Source organism: Podarcis gaigeae, assembly GCF_964106915.1.
Source record: "Podarcis gaigeae genome assembly, chromosome: 5".
Classification (NCBI taxonomy): domain Eukaryota; kingdom Metazoa; phylum Chordata; class Lepidosauria; order Squamata; family Lacertidae; genus Podarcis; species Podarcis gaigeae.
In genome coordinates this window covers 84,952,113-84,967,280 of record NC_139681.1, presented here as the reverse complement: position 1 = coordinate 84,967,280, position 15,168 = coordinate 84,952,113, and the positions used below count along the sequence as shown (strand labels likewise).

At 42.7% G+C, this 15,168-nt stretch overlaps 1 protein-coding gene across 8 annotated transcripts in view; it reads right to left on the bottom strand.

The window, feature by feature from the left end:
* LOC310844723 (uncharacterized protein) overlaps window positions 1–15,168 on the bottom strand; it is a 226,560-nt gene that overhangs the window by 80,594 nt on the left and 130,798 nt on the right. For all 8 annotated transcript variants that reach the window (XR_014564272.1, XM_083739122.1, XM_083739127.1 and 5 more), the window contains 2 exons: window positions 8,690–8,812; window positions 1,636–1,761 (listed from right to left, as the gene is read on the bottom strand). Coding sequence is in view for 7 of the 8 variants with exons in the window: in XM_083739122.1 (XP_083595248.1) it covers window positions 1,636–1,761; window positions 8,690–8,812 (249 nt within the window). In the remaining variant the exon portion in view is untranslated. The remainder of the gene's footprint in view (window positions 1–1,635; window positions 1,762–8,689; window positions 8,813–15,168) is intronic.

Here is a 15,168-nt window from a genome sequence, read left to right as displayed (position 1 = left end):
TCTTTTCTCTGTCTTTTGTACATCTCTCGCAGGCAAAGCTCCTGCTACAAGCAGAACCGAGAGACAGAAGAAGCACAGGACCAAAGCCTTGATTCCCCCCCCCTAAAAACCCCCACGTATATTTTATGGTAACTATGGGCATATTGCACATGTTACCATACATGCAGTGAGTTTGCAATGGGAGATTTAGCTGAGCTCAGCTGCAAAACTTGGCAAACAAAATCTCCAGTAGATCAATGGAAACGCAAGCATAAAGCTCAGGTCATCAGCAGCTTCGACAGATAATGGGAGCTAATAAAACTTGGCAGGAGGAAGGACAACCCAAGGTCATATTTCCTTCCTAATCCTTTTTAAGAAAGGGAGAACAAGGGAATCCAATAACCTGCTTTGATCTCTATTCCTCTCCCCACTGTCCCTCCTCGTACACCTCCCTCTTATTATTTCCTCCCCCTCATGTTACTTGATGAGTTGACTACCCTACTGTCTCCTCCAACCACTCCATGGGCCTCCATGATATTCAGTTCATAGCCAAGTCATGCTGTTTCTCCCTTTACAGAATCACAGGAAATATGGCCGAGAGCAGGTCAGGTGAGAAGGCAGTGAAGAGACACAGATGCCCTTGCCTCCAGCTGGGGAGATTGGGGTCCCTTTGAGAAGCCTTGGATTGGAGTTTAGGAGTGGTAATCCAGTCTGGGGGAGTTATAAATCAACCTCCAGCTTCTGTCAGCACTCACCCAGTGCTCTCTTGCTCTTTGAGCAACTCCCATAATGCCCCGTAAGCTTTTGTTTGAGGTCAGGACAGGACAAATGCTTACATTCTATATCTAGATCCTCATACTTCCACAGGGTAGGCAGATTACAAAAAGCTGCAAATTCTATTAAAGAAGTCCAGTCTTAGATATAATCCTCACCCCTACCATTCCCCTATTGCAATAGTACAAGGTCCGTGTGGAGGCGAAATGTAACAGGCTTGAACCAGAGAGCCTGGCAGTATGGGCCAGCCACATGACTCTCTATTTCTGACACCTAAACTGCATTGATGCTTTTGAATTCTGGTGCTGGAGGAGACTCTTGAGAGTCCCATGGACTGCAAGAAGATCAAACCAATCCATTCTTAAGGAAATCAGCCCTGAGTGCTCAATGGAAGGACAGATCGTGAAGCTGAGGCTCCAATACTTTGGCCACCTTGTGAGAAGAGAAGACTCCCTGGAAAAGACCCTGATGCTGGGAAAGATGGAGGGCACAAGGAGAAGGGGACGACAGAGGACGATGAGGCTGGATAGTGTTCTTGAAGCTACTAACATGAGTTTGACCAAACTGCAGGAGGCAGTGGAAGACAGAAGTGCCTGGCGTGCTCTGGTCCATGGGGTCACGAAGAGTCGGACACGACTAAACGACTAAACAACAACAAAACTGCATTATTCAATGCAAGTAAACATGCATTCCACTAGGGCAGAAGCGGGAAACCTGGGATCCTCCAGATTTTTTGGACTACAACTTGCATCAACCCAACCAGAACGGCCAATGGTCAGGGAGTCCCACAATAACTGGAGGGCCAAAGGTTAGCCCAAACTACAGCCTTTGGGCTCGTATTGTGTTTCCAACAGGTTACCTGCACCCTGGGCTCACACTTACTTTCACAGTGCTTCCCATCTCTCTTAAGCTGGTAGCGTGTGTGGCACTGGCACCGGTAGTGGTCTTCACTCATCTGCACACACTCATGTTCACAGCCTCCATTATTGACAGCACAAGAGCTCACACCTAATTCAATGAGAACACAAAAAAGCCAGAATGTCATGATGCAGTTCTCCACCCAAATATCTGAAGTGAGGGCAAAAAATGGAGCAACCTTTCACACAGCAATATATCCTAAAGAGCAGGTTGCCTTCCCAACATGTGTATTTTGACCCATCACCTGCAATACTAGACCTTATGGCTTTAAGCAGGACCCTGGATGAGCTCACATCCTCCAGCCACTAGTACTGTGCTAAACACTATATGATCCCTTTGGTAAAGGCATCTCATTTCCCAAAGCTTAGTGATAAGCTGAAGACTTGCTTTTTGCCTTGCATGCCTTACCTCCTTTATGCCAAAGCTTTATCCATCAACAAACTTCACACATCTGCTCCAAAAATGATCCTTGAAAGCAGAGCAGGGAAGGAAAAGCCTTGCTAACACTCTGATACAGAGGGAGCCGTGTTGCAGTCAGTCAGACCACTGGTCCATATAGCTCAGTAGCTTTCCAAGGATTCGGACAGAGGACATTCCCTGCGCTATCTGGAGATGCTGAGGACTGATCCTGGGACCTTCTAAAGGATGATCTTTTAACTATGTTTGCAAAAACACTTCCACTGCTGCAGCTAGAGTGAAAATATTAGGATATAAGTCACAGTATTTGGGAAAGAAGAAAGGAAAACAAGAAACATTGGTTCATCCAGTTCAGTATTGAGCCCCCTGAAGCTCTCTGGGGCTTCAGATTGAGGACACCCCATTACCTTGAAATGCCAAAGCTTGAACCTGGGACCTTCTGGGTGCATGGCAGATGCTCTACCAGTGAGCTATGGTATGCAAATAAATATACAGTGGTACCTCGGGTTAAGTACTTAATTCGTTCCGGAGGTTCATTCTTAACCTGAAACTGTTCTTAACCTGAAGCACCACTTTAGCTAATGGGGCCTTCTGCTGCTGCCGTGCCGCCGGAGCATGATTTCTGTTCTCATCCTGAAGCAAAGTTCTTAACCCGAGGTAATATTTCTGGGTTAGCGGAGGGTGTAACCCGAAGCGTATGTAACCCGAGGTACCACTGTATAGTCATCTAGCCAACAACCCAAAAGTGTTTCTTGAGAAACAGGTGGAACTGAACATGCTTGAGGGCTTGTGGGGAGTGGTTCCAAGATGGATGCCAGAAGAAAGGCTGCATAACAGAAACCATGAAAGAAAACCAGTGATTGTTCATACTGGTTCACTACCCTTCCCCAACATGTGTGTAGACACATAGCCCTGAGGTGATGGATGGCTGCTGGATTCCTCTATGGAGGGATGAGTGACCTATTCAAGGTGTTGTCCATGTATGTTGCCCTGAACCTGGTGCAGCATGGTAAGAGCTGGTTGTCAAGGGGGAGAAGGCGAATTGTAGCTTCAGGTTTTGCTTGTTCCGTGACATTCTTTTAAATGGGGCATTAAGTCTATTACAATAAATTTAGGCACTGAGAGACCAATGTCCCCATTAGCTTATTGATTTAAGTCTCTTCATTAACCTTGGGCCTGAATTAAAAATAAAACAACAGAAGTAGTTCTAGTTACAGATAGGTAGCCGTGTTGGTCTGCCATAGTCAAACAAAAAAAAATTCCTTCCAGTAGCACCTTAAAGACCAACTAAGTCAGTTCTTGGTATGAGCTTTCGTGTGCATGCACACTTCTTCAGATACACTGAAACAGAAGTTTCCAGACCCTTCTATATAGTGAGAAGGTGGGGAGGGGTATTACTCAGAAGGGTGGTGGGAATGGGTGGTTGGCAGATAGCTGTGATGAGCCTGTTGACGACTCTTAACGACTGCAATAGGTCTTACAGGGAGAAGCAAGGGGTGAAAAGGTGAAAAATGGCTTTGTCATGTATAATGAGATAAGAATCCAATGTCTTTGTTCAGGCCAGGTTTCTCCATGGTTTTAAGTTTGGTGATAAGTTGTAATTCAGCAGCTTCTCTTTCCAGTCTATTTCTGAAATTCCTTTGTAGTAAAACAGCTACTTTGAGATCTTGTATAGAATGTCCTGGGAGATTGAAGTGTTCTCCTACTGGTTTCTCTGTCTTGTGATTCCTGATGTCTGATTTATGTCCGTTTATTCTTTGGCGTAAGGTCTGGCCTGTTTGTCCAATATAGAGAGCTGAAGGACACTGTTGGCATTTGATGGCATACACAATGTTAGACGATGAGCAATTAAATAGTCCCGAGATGGTATGTGTGATGTTGTTGGGGCCAGTAATGGTGTTGTCCGGGTGTATGTGGCAGCAAAGTTGGCATCTGGGTTTATTGCAGGCTCTGGTGCCAGTGTCCGTGTTAGGTCTGGTTGTAGTATTATTGTGGGTTAGGAGTTGTTTAAGACTGGGTGGCTGTCTGTAGGCAATGAAAGGTCTTCCTCCCAGAGCTTGAGAAAGAGAACTGTCATTGTCCAGGAGAGGTTGTAGATCTCTGATGATACGTTGTACTGTTTTAACTTGGGAGCTGTATGTGATGACTAGAGGTGTTCTGTTATTTTCTTTTTTGGGTCTGTCTTGCAGCAAGTTCTCTCTGGGTATCAGTCTGGCTCTGTTGATCTGTTGTCTAACTTCATCTGTTGGGTATTTTAGTTCTAAAAAGGTTTGCTGTAGATCTCTTAGGTGAGAGTCTCTGTCTGTAGCATTGGAACAGATGCGGCTGTAACGTAGTGCCTGGCTATATACAGTGGACTGTTTGGTATGTTTGGGATGGTAGCTAGAGGCATGTAGATATGTTTGTCGGTCAGTTGGTTTACGGTATAAGGTGGTGTCTATGTGCCCAACAGAAGTAGTTCTGTTAAGGTGAACGTTGCCCCTATTGGGACAACATCAGATTTCCTATTCAAAATTATAGCTACACATTTCTCACGTATTCATATCCTTGCTTTGCTTTCTGATGCATGACTTCCTGCTTCCATCCCCTAGTCTCCAAGATCTATAAAGACAGCTTCACGATTCTGCTAGAATGTTTAATGGTATTTGCATATAACCCAACAAGGAAGCAGAAAAGGACAAGATTTTCTTGAAGGATTCTCTCCCACCTTGGCTAGAATGGCAGGCTTAATGTTATCTTGTAACTAAGCCAATGCACTGGCAACTCTAAGAAATTGCAAACAAGACATGTGTTTGATCCCCAAGCTCATCTAGCCCTCAGCTCAAAAACAAAGAAATACAAAAGAATGGATTCAACAGATGTAATGTCATTCATACCTAACCAAGCTGTTTTTCACATTTCAACCAGGAATCAATGGGAAATGGAATAACAATCTCTCTTGTGCTGATATGCAGATTTACAGAGAATTTTAATCCTTTCTACAGAACTTGGTTACAGCCTTTGACGCTTTATGCCCTATTGCTCTGGTATCTCAATTAAAGCAACTCTCTGCTGTCATTTCACCACCAACTGTAAGAAAATTACAAATCTATGTGAATATAGGGTGAAAAGAGGACCATTTAAAAAAATATCAGGCCCTGCTAATTCTCTTTTTAACAACATGTTACGTGCTGGCTTCTTTTTTCTTTTCGTTATTTAAAATATCTTTGTCACCACTTTTCAAAATATTCTAAACCATTAACAGAGAAAAAAGGAATATATATATATTTTTAATTAAAATATATTTCTGCACCACTTACTGTTAAGAAAATGTCAAACCAGTTCACAACATTAAAACCATTTCCAAACATAAAAAAATCCGAATATCAAAGAAATATAGAACAGTGTTAAAGATAACCAAATGCCTGAGGAATACATTAAAATGCTTAATTTACCCAGAGCAGGAGAAAACAAGCTTGTTCCATCTTCCATGCGACATCCCTTGAGTTATTAGAAGATGGCTATCATCTTCAAAGAGATAAGAGTTGGGTGTCATCTGCATACTGAGGACACTACACTCTAAATCCCCAAAACTATTGCTTCCAAAGACTTTACCTAGATGTTGAAAAGTGGGGGGCAGGGGCAGAACAGAACCTTGTGGAACCCCAGGCCCAGTGGCCAAGGAGTCGAACAGACACTTCCCACCTTTTGAAATCTCTTCTTCAAGAAGAATGGAGCCCAAGTCCCATCCTGGCCAGACAGTCCAGGATAGGGCCATTGTTGAAGGTATTGAAAACTGCTGACGAGACTGACAGTGACATACTTTTCCTGCCTCGGTTCAAATATTTTCTGTCAGGATAGGCCAGGCTGTTTCTGCCCCAGAATTAGGCCTGAACTGCAGTTGAAATGGTTCCAGATAACCTTGCATCATTTAGAGTTTTCCACTTGCATCTCTGAGAATAGACATCTGAGGTCAATTGGTCTTCATAAAACTTTAAAATTGGCCCATGCGAAAGTACCAATCATGCTGATGAGGATGGGAAAACATTTTTATTTTGTACCCAATACTTCAAATTTCATTCATTCAGAGAAGGTGCACCAGCACATTCATTGAAAACTTTTCCTTGATCAAATTTATTTTTACTAGCAAATGTATTCCATATCTGACTAACTGACATAATTGTTTCAAGAGTTGTTGAAACTTTCAGATATTTTGATCCTAATACTGTCCACCCAAGCAAAGGTATATGTAAACTCTAAGGTTGCCCAATTCAGGAGATTAAGACAATTATATGTCTATTGGGATAATAATAATATACACATCTATATATTAATGTATGGTAATGTAACCGTATTTTTTCTTTTCTTCTTTTCATTCTCACTCACTTTTTTCTTACTTTTTTCTCACTCTATGTTTTTTTTTTAAAAAAAACTTCTCCTTGATGAACAGAAAAAGTGAGCTCCAACATTTATTTTTAGTATAAAACTAACAAAAGTCTTGTTAGACTAACTGGTATCTTTAGGACGACACAGATATCTGGCTATCAACTCAATCCCTCACAAAGCATTTCTAAAGGCTCTGAATTCTGAATGTGGGTTGAACTATAAGTTATAAATGTCACAGGGCTGCTGCCAAAAACACCCTCCAAGTTCTCATCTGTGAAGAGTAGAGACACACTTCATAATGCGATGTCATCACTTTGCAAGTTGTTCTGCCCCCGGCTAGCAAACGATGTGGAACCAGAGCGGGGGAACTCACAGTATGATGACAGCACATCATGAGATGGGTGTCAAGGGTGAGAATGCAGCATGGGTGTCAGAGGTGAGAACTTGATGTGGGAGTGTCAGTGTCAGCAACATCCCCATGACGCACAAAGTGTGTCAATCCTTACTTAGAATGCAGAGTATTTAGAAATGCTTCTTAAACAAAAAGAAGAAGTGGTGAATGCCTGGCTGTTTGACCCTACAGTGGTACCTTGGTTCTCAAACTTAATCCGTTCCAGAAGTCCATTCCAATACCAAAGCGTTCCAAAACCAAGGCGTGCTTTCCCATAGAAAGCAATGCAAAATGGATTCATTTGTTCCAGGCTTTTAAAAACAACCCCTAAAACAGCAATATAACATGAATTTTACTAAGAAGACCATTGATCCCTAAAATGAAAGCAATAAACAATGTACTACAGTCACACAGTCAATCAATCAGTAGCTGAACTGGGTTCCACACAGTCACAAAAACAACAACAAAAGCTGCAAAAACAAAAATGCAAAATAAATAGCAAAAATGGACAGACTTCAGCGTAACACTCAAAACGGAGCACGTTCAGCTTCTGAAAAGGTTTGCAGTGTTTGGGTTCCAAGTTGTTTGAGTGCAAAGGCGTTTGAGAACCAAGGCACCACTGTATTGTGTGTGTGTGTGTGTGTGAGTGTGAGAGAGAGAGAGAGAGAGAGAACACTAGAGCAGTGGTAAGGAACAGGATCCAGCCAGCAAGTTTGATGCCTATCACTCCCCGTCCCATGAAAGCCAAGTCTGCAATGATCACAGAATCATAGAGTTGGAAAGAACCCTGAGGGTTATCAATTTGAACCTTCTGCAATGCAGGAATCTCAACTAAAACATCCATTACAGATGACCATCCAACCTCCCAAGTTCACCACCTCCCAAGGAAAACTGTCCAACAGCTCTGTCACAAAGCTCTTTTTTTGGGGTGCAGTACATCAGGTCCGGAAGTGCATTATAGTGCTTCCCATACTGCACATTAGAGCTATGTATACAGTTCCACATTGTTCAAACTGGATGACCAAGGAGGCCTACCAACCTTGTTTTCTTTGGGTTTTTAGAAGCACAGTTAAGACACTTTTGCTCTGCAAGGCCTTTGAGATGGTTGGTTGAATGTTTTCCCCGCTCTCTACAGCTACTTTGATTGTACACTGTGTTCCGAAACATTTTAATCTCAGTTCTGGCTGTTTCATTGTGATGTAATGGGTTGTTCTGGTTTTTAATATTTATGGTTTTAATATAATTCCATTGCCTTGGGAGCTGCCTTGTGAACCATCCTGAGGACTCTAATGGGCTGAAAGGTGAACCATAAATTTTAAAATGAAACAAACATAATAGATGGCTTTAAAAACACCACTGTTCATTAATAGGGCACTACCATTTGCATCCTTTTAGAGCCATTTGATGCGGATTGTCAAACTGCTTAATTCACTCTCATTGCGAAGAACAAAGGAGTCCGCAATAAACTTTGCAATGAGAATAAAAACAAGTATAGAATGAAAATGGCACATTCCTTAAAAAAACCCAAAACCCAGCAGTCAACATCCCACAAATAGAGCTTCACATGAGGGCAACTTTAATCTGGCATCTTTCTCAACCCTAAAACCCACAAACACCGTGCTGTGAACAGTAGAGCCAGCTGCAACAAAGTAGCTTTAAGAGCAACCGAACAACACTGACAACCTTTTTGACAGCTTGACAACTTGGTATTATATAATTTTGGCTGGGGAAAATACCCCAAAACAACACACAGCTCTGAATTTGCATCCCCGTAAAGACCAAATTATGAAAGGCTCCTCCTCCTTCCCCCCATCACTTAAAAACTACAGCCTGGGTGTTACTCACTTATGCAGGTACGGCCGTCAGCATGAAGTTTGTGCCCTGCATGGCATTCACAGTGGTAGGAACCCAGAGTGTTCACGCAGCTCTGCTGACAGCCTCCACTCCTTACTGCACATTCATCAATATCTAGAAAAAGAAAAATAGGTGGTTGAGGTATTATAGGCTTCAACGGCACCACAAGGTGATGTGCCAAATATGCAGCGATGGTTGCCTCAGGCTCACGTCATTCCTCTGGTGCAGCGAGGAGGACTACAAAGCTTTTGCTTCTATTTTTGATTAACTACAGGTTGTTATGTCATCCAAACATGACAAGCCGTGCTTAATCTTAACTGTGGCTTGTTTGAAGCAAGCTAGCTTCAAACAATGGATTATGAAGTTATCTTGCTCCAATAAGCCATAGTTCAGAAGAAGCAAAGTTTAAGATCCAGACATAATGTTAAATGCGAGCAAAAGCAGCTGATTTCATCCCCTGTGGCTGTGAAAAGACATTGCTTATTGTGAATGTAGGAAGTATATACAGTGGTACCTTGGGTTTACATACACTTCAGGTTACAGACTCCGCTAACCCAGAAATAGTACCTTGGGTTAAGAACGTTGCTTCAGGATGAGAACAGAAATCGCGCAGTGGCGGCACGACAGCAGCAGGAGGCCCCATTAGCTAAAGTGGTGCTTCAGGTTAAGAACAGTTTCAGGTTAAGAACGGACCTCTGGAATGAATTAAGTACTTAATCCAAGGTACCACTGTATACGTATTTAGATTACTGCTCTGAGGCTAAAGATCTGGTGGGTTATTAATGTGTACATTTGATTTTCCTTTCTCCTGCCCTCTACTTCCCCAATCTCTCAGTCTCCTGGCCTGCCTTCTCAGCATCTGTGCATCGAATCACAGAATTGCAGAATTGGAAAGCACCCCACTAGTCCAATCCTCTGCAATGAAGGCATCTCAACTAGATCATACAAAACAAATGGCCATCCAACCTCTGCTGAGAAACCTCCAAGGAAGGAGAGTCTACCACCTGTCATGGGAGCCTGTTTCACTGCCAAATAGCTCTTGCTGATGTTTAGTCGGAATCTCCTTTCCTGTAATTTGGATCCATTGGTTTGCATCCTATCCTCCAGAATGGGAGAAAACAAGATTGCTCCATCTTCCATGCGACTGCCCTTTAGATCTTTGAAGATGGTTACCATGCCTCCTCTCGGTCTCCTCTTTACCATGCTAAACAGAGCCAAACTAGACATGCCCTTAAATACATAGCAGACATGAACAGGGGAGTCCCATTTTCACTGTGAAGACAGCACGCAGGAATGGTTATCTCTTCCCCAAGTTGGGGATGATCCCTGCCATCCCTGTAGGGCTGGAAGCTTTAGGAAGTGGAAGCCACATTGGCTCCTAGCTATGTGGGATTCAGAAAGGGAATCTCCATTCCAGAATCCCTAGGGGAATGAAGAGACCAGCCTCACCTTCCTATCATGGTGGAATTGGACTCCTGTTCCCCCGTAATTAGTTTAGAAACCAAAAGATGTGCCGCAGGCAAAGTGCAACAGCTCCTCTTCTTTCCAGGCACAATTTTGGCCTGTCTTTGAATTAGCTATTTCCCCTGTATCTTGGCCCGTGCCCTGCTGTGTCCTTTGGTAAACCCATTCTGTTCTCCTGGACCTCTAGGAACTTTCCATCTGTTCAGAGCACGTACTTTACTGCTCAACAGACACCGTGACTTTTAATTCCACTGGGGCAAGACCTTCCTGCCTGCCTTTTTGTGATCTTCTATCTCCCGCAAATGCGAAAAGAGATTTGCTTTGCTGCTGACTTGAAGGAGCGGGAAAAGCCTAGGCCAGGAGTCACTGAAATTCAACAGGCTTCCGAGACGCACACTCCCAAGGATGAAGAAAGGCCCTCTTTATGTTTCCCACCCTCATAAAGTTTTATCTGCAGCTCTCTCTCTTGATCGCTCAGCTAGGATTCAGAAATAGGTGCTGCTCAAGTCAAAAGAGCCAATGTCTCCAAGCCAATTTCACAATATTGTAATGGTCTTTATTTGAACAAGGCGAGAGGCAGAAGGGGAATATTAGGTGAATTCAAAAAATGTAGAGTAATAGTATTAACTGGATGGGGGGGGTGAGATTACTTCCCCTCCCTCCAAAAAAAACCTAATAAAAACAATTATTTCACCCGTCTGCCTTCCCATCACCCCCCCCCCCATTCCACCCAGGCTCTCTTCTTATCTCTACTTGGTAATTCCGAGCCGACCATCTACCTTTGTGGCCCTCTACCGACCCAGACCTGATAATGGACTTGATACTAGATCTGAAAACGGGCAAAGCCCCTGGGCCGGATCTAGTCCCTGCTGAGGCTATTGTTGCGCAACCGAGGTGGTGGGCTGAAATTCTGGCCAAAGTCTTTGATGCAATTAATTCTACGGGGCTTATCCCTAGGTCATGGAAGAAGGCCGTGATCGTACCAGTCCATAAAAAGGGTCCCCCTGCTGACCCAGAGAACTATCGGAACATCAGCCTTTTGTCTATCATCGGGAAAATCTATGCAAAATTTTTGCTGTCTAAGCTGTCCCATTGGGCATACGACTCAAATTTGATTGGCCATGAGCAAGCGGGCTTTAGGAACAATTATTTGACCACTGACCATATGGTAATTATGTATCATCTTGCCAGAAAATATTCTGCCCCGAGTCGGGGGCACCTATGTGTCGCTTTCATAGACCTAAAGGCCGCCTTCGACAGTATCCCAAGAAACTGTCTATGGAAGAAATTAGAGAGATGGGGTGGAAAGAAGCTTTTATCACATTGATACCAAAATCAGAAACTGAAAAGACACAACTCAAGAACTATCGTCCCATCTCCCTTTTAAATGTGGATTTAAATGTGTTTTGGCAAGCAGACTTAAAAGAGTTTTAAATGAAGTAATCCATAAAGACCAGGCAGGCTTTCTCCCAGGTAGACACATGTTTGCTAACACAAGGAACATTATTGACATTTTGGAACTTTTGCAAACAGACATAAATACAAAAGCAGTGTTAATCTTTATAGACGCGGAGAAGGCCTTTGATAATATCTCTTGGAAATTTATGAAGGGAAATTTAAAAGAAATGGGAGTGGGATGGGGTTTTGAGAATGGGATTGATGCAATATATTCAGAACAAAAGGCAAAACTGATAGTTAACAATGTGGTTACAGAAGAGTTTAAAATTGAAAAAGGAACACGACAAGGCTGCCCGATTTCCCCTCTGTTATTCATTTCGGTTCTGGAGGTGCTCTTGAATATGATCAGAGGGGACCGGTTGGTGCAAGGGATTCAGGTCGGAGCGAAACAATATAAACTTAAAGCTTTTGCAGATGACCTAGTTTTGACCCTGCAGGAGCCAGAATCTAGTACGAAAAGAGTATTACAATTGATTCAAGACTTTGGTCGGGTGGCGGGATTTAAACTAAATAAACAGAAAACTAAGGTGTTGGGAAAAAACTTGACAGATACAGAGTCAGAACGGTTTCAGAGAAAAACAGAATTAACTATGGTTAAAAAAGTAAAGTACCTAGGGGTAAACATAACAGCAAAAAATCTGAGTCTATTTAAGGATAATTATGAAAAATGTTGGTCTGAAATTAAGAGAGACTTGGACAGTTGGACAAAATTGAAGCTTTCTCTGTTAGGCCGAATTGCTGCTATTAAGATGAATGTATTGCCAAAGATGTTGTTTTTGTTTCAAACATTGCAAATTGTGGACAAGACGGAGTGCTTCCAGAAGTGGCAGAGAGATATTTCTAAATTTGTCTGGCAGGGCAAAAAGCCCAGAATTAAGTTTAAGATATTAACTGATGCGAAAGAAAGAGGGGGCTTTGCCCTGCCAGACTTAAAGCTGTATTATGAAGCCGCAGCTTTCTGCTGGCTAAAAGACTGGCTACTTCTCGAAGACACTGATGTATTGGATCTGGAAGGTTTTAACAATGCTTTTGGTTGGCATGCATACTTATGGTATGACAAGGTTAAGATCAATAGGGCCTTTAAGAGCCATATTGTCAGGAAAGCAGTATTTAATGTCTGGACAAAATACAAAGACTTATTGGAAAACAAAACTCTGAGGTGGCTTTCACCTCTGGAAGCTAAGGCCCGAAAAAGACCCAATATGGAGGCCAAATGGCCAAAATATTGGGAAATATTAGAAAAAGATGGAGACAATTGGAAACTGCAGAGTTTGGAGAAAATGAAGGATAAAGTGCGAGACTGGTTACACTACGCTCAGATTAAAGAAGTTTTTAAAAATGACAAAAAGTTAGGGTTCCAGGTGGAGAAATCGAAGTTGGAAACAGAATTGTTAGAACCAAAGACTAAGGTATTATCAAGAATGTATAACTTGCTGCTAAAATGGAACACACAAGACGAAATGGTTAAATCAGCTATGATAAAGTGGGCACAGGACATTGGGCATAACATTATGTTTGAGGACTGGGAAAGGTTGTGGACCACTGGGCTGAACTTCACTGCATGTAATGCTCTGAAGGAAAACGTAATGAAAATGATATACAGATGGTACATGACCCCAGTTAAACTTGCCAAAATATACCATTTGTCTGATAATAAATGTTGGAAATGTAAAGAAAATGAAGGAACATTCTTTCACCTCTGGTGGACTTGCCCTAAAGTGAAGGCCTTCTGGGAAATGATATATAATGAGTTGAAAAAGGTATTTAGGTATACCTTCACTAAGAAACCAGAGGCCTTCCTCCTGGGTATTGTCGGCCAGAAGGTGTTAAAGAAGGACCGAACATTTTTTATGTATGCAACAACGGCAGCAAGGATACTCATCGCTAAGAACTGGAAAACTCAAGATCTACCCACACTGGAAGAGTGGCAGATGCAGCTGATGGACTATATGCAATTGGCGGAGATGACTGGCAGAATCCGAGACCTGGGGGAAGAAAGGATTGAAGAAGATTGGAAGAAATTTAAGATTTATTTACAAAAATATTGTAATTTGGTTGAATGTTAAGAAGGATGCTTGATCATAAATAATTGGCCACCACCAAATTAGACTGGAATTTGATGATAAGTGAGATTAAGGAAAAATTGCTAGACTATATTTAAATGAGTGGATATAAGATTGTAAACAAGATGATAATTTGTTTGAAAAAACTTTTTAACGATGTAAGTGGGAGCAGGAGACGTGAGGAAGTCCAAAGAAGTTATCAAATTTTGTTATAAGTAATGTTGTTTATTATCTGTGTATCTCTTTTATAAAAAAAACAACCCTAATAAATATTTATATTAAAAAAAAAGAAATTAGAGAGATGGGGCATAGATAGAAGGCTGTTATGGCTTATAACCCAATTACACCACGGGTCGTCGGCTAGAGTGAGACTCACACCGGCGGGAAACCTATCCAACAAGGTCCCAATAAATAGAGGAGTGCGCCAAGGCTGCATTTTGGCCCCACTCCTCTTCAACTTGTTCATTAGCGACATGAAGCTCTTTCTGAATGAGTCTCAAGCCAACATTCATGCCCCCCGCCTAGCTGATTTTCGCTGCCCTCTGCTCCTATATGCCGACGATGCAGCGATCCTTTCCTACTCTAGAGTCGGTTTATGCAGAGCTCTAAAGATTTTTGCGGCTTATTGCAAACTCAACCATCTGACAATTAATCATGGGAAATCTAAAGTCCTGGTCTCGGAAAACTTACAGCTGGAAGTTAGATGGAGTCCAATTAGAACAGGTTTTCAAATTTAAATACCTGGGAGTCTTTTTTCACTACAACCTAAGCTGGAAGCCACAGATACAGTATTTACTAAACAAAGGGAAAACAATACTTTATACTCCACTCCAATTTTTTGCGGCCGACGGAGCCTCCCACATCCCTTCTGCATTGAAGGTGTACCACGCAAAAGTGGTTTCCACCCTCTGTTATGCTGCCCCGCTCTCGGCCCCAGGGTCCAATTTAACATCGCTGGGGACATTGCAGAATCAGTTTCTCCGTCGCCTCCTGAAACTCCCCATGTGTGTGAGCAACGCAGCCATACGTCTGGAGTTAAGGATTGCATCATTGGAGACTGTCATCTGGAAGCGAGTCATTGGCTATTGGCTGTCCAGCTGGCATAGGCTTCCCGACCATTACCTCTTTCAGTGCCTCTGGCGGGATGACTTTGTTAATCCATGGGTAGGAAAAACCCATGCCAAACTTCTGAGCATCGGAATTTCCCCAGCGGACTCCTTAAAGATGAACCTACGCTCAGCCAAAAGCCTTATCGAGCAAAGATTAGCAGACATTGAAAATCAACACAACCTCTCCAGGGGTGGGGGTGTCTGCTCCCCCAGGTATCACGGAATAACCCCACCACTTGGCCTTCCATCATACATGTCATCTCTTTCATCTGTACCACACCGACTTGCATTTATTCGTGCAAGATTCAATGTCTTTCCATCGAACCTGCTGAGCCACAGATTTTCCAAGGGTTTGGTGTCTCCGCTATGCGAGTGT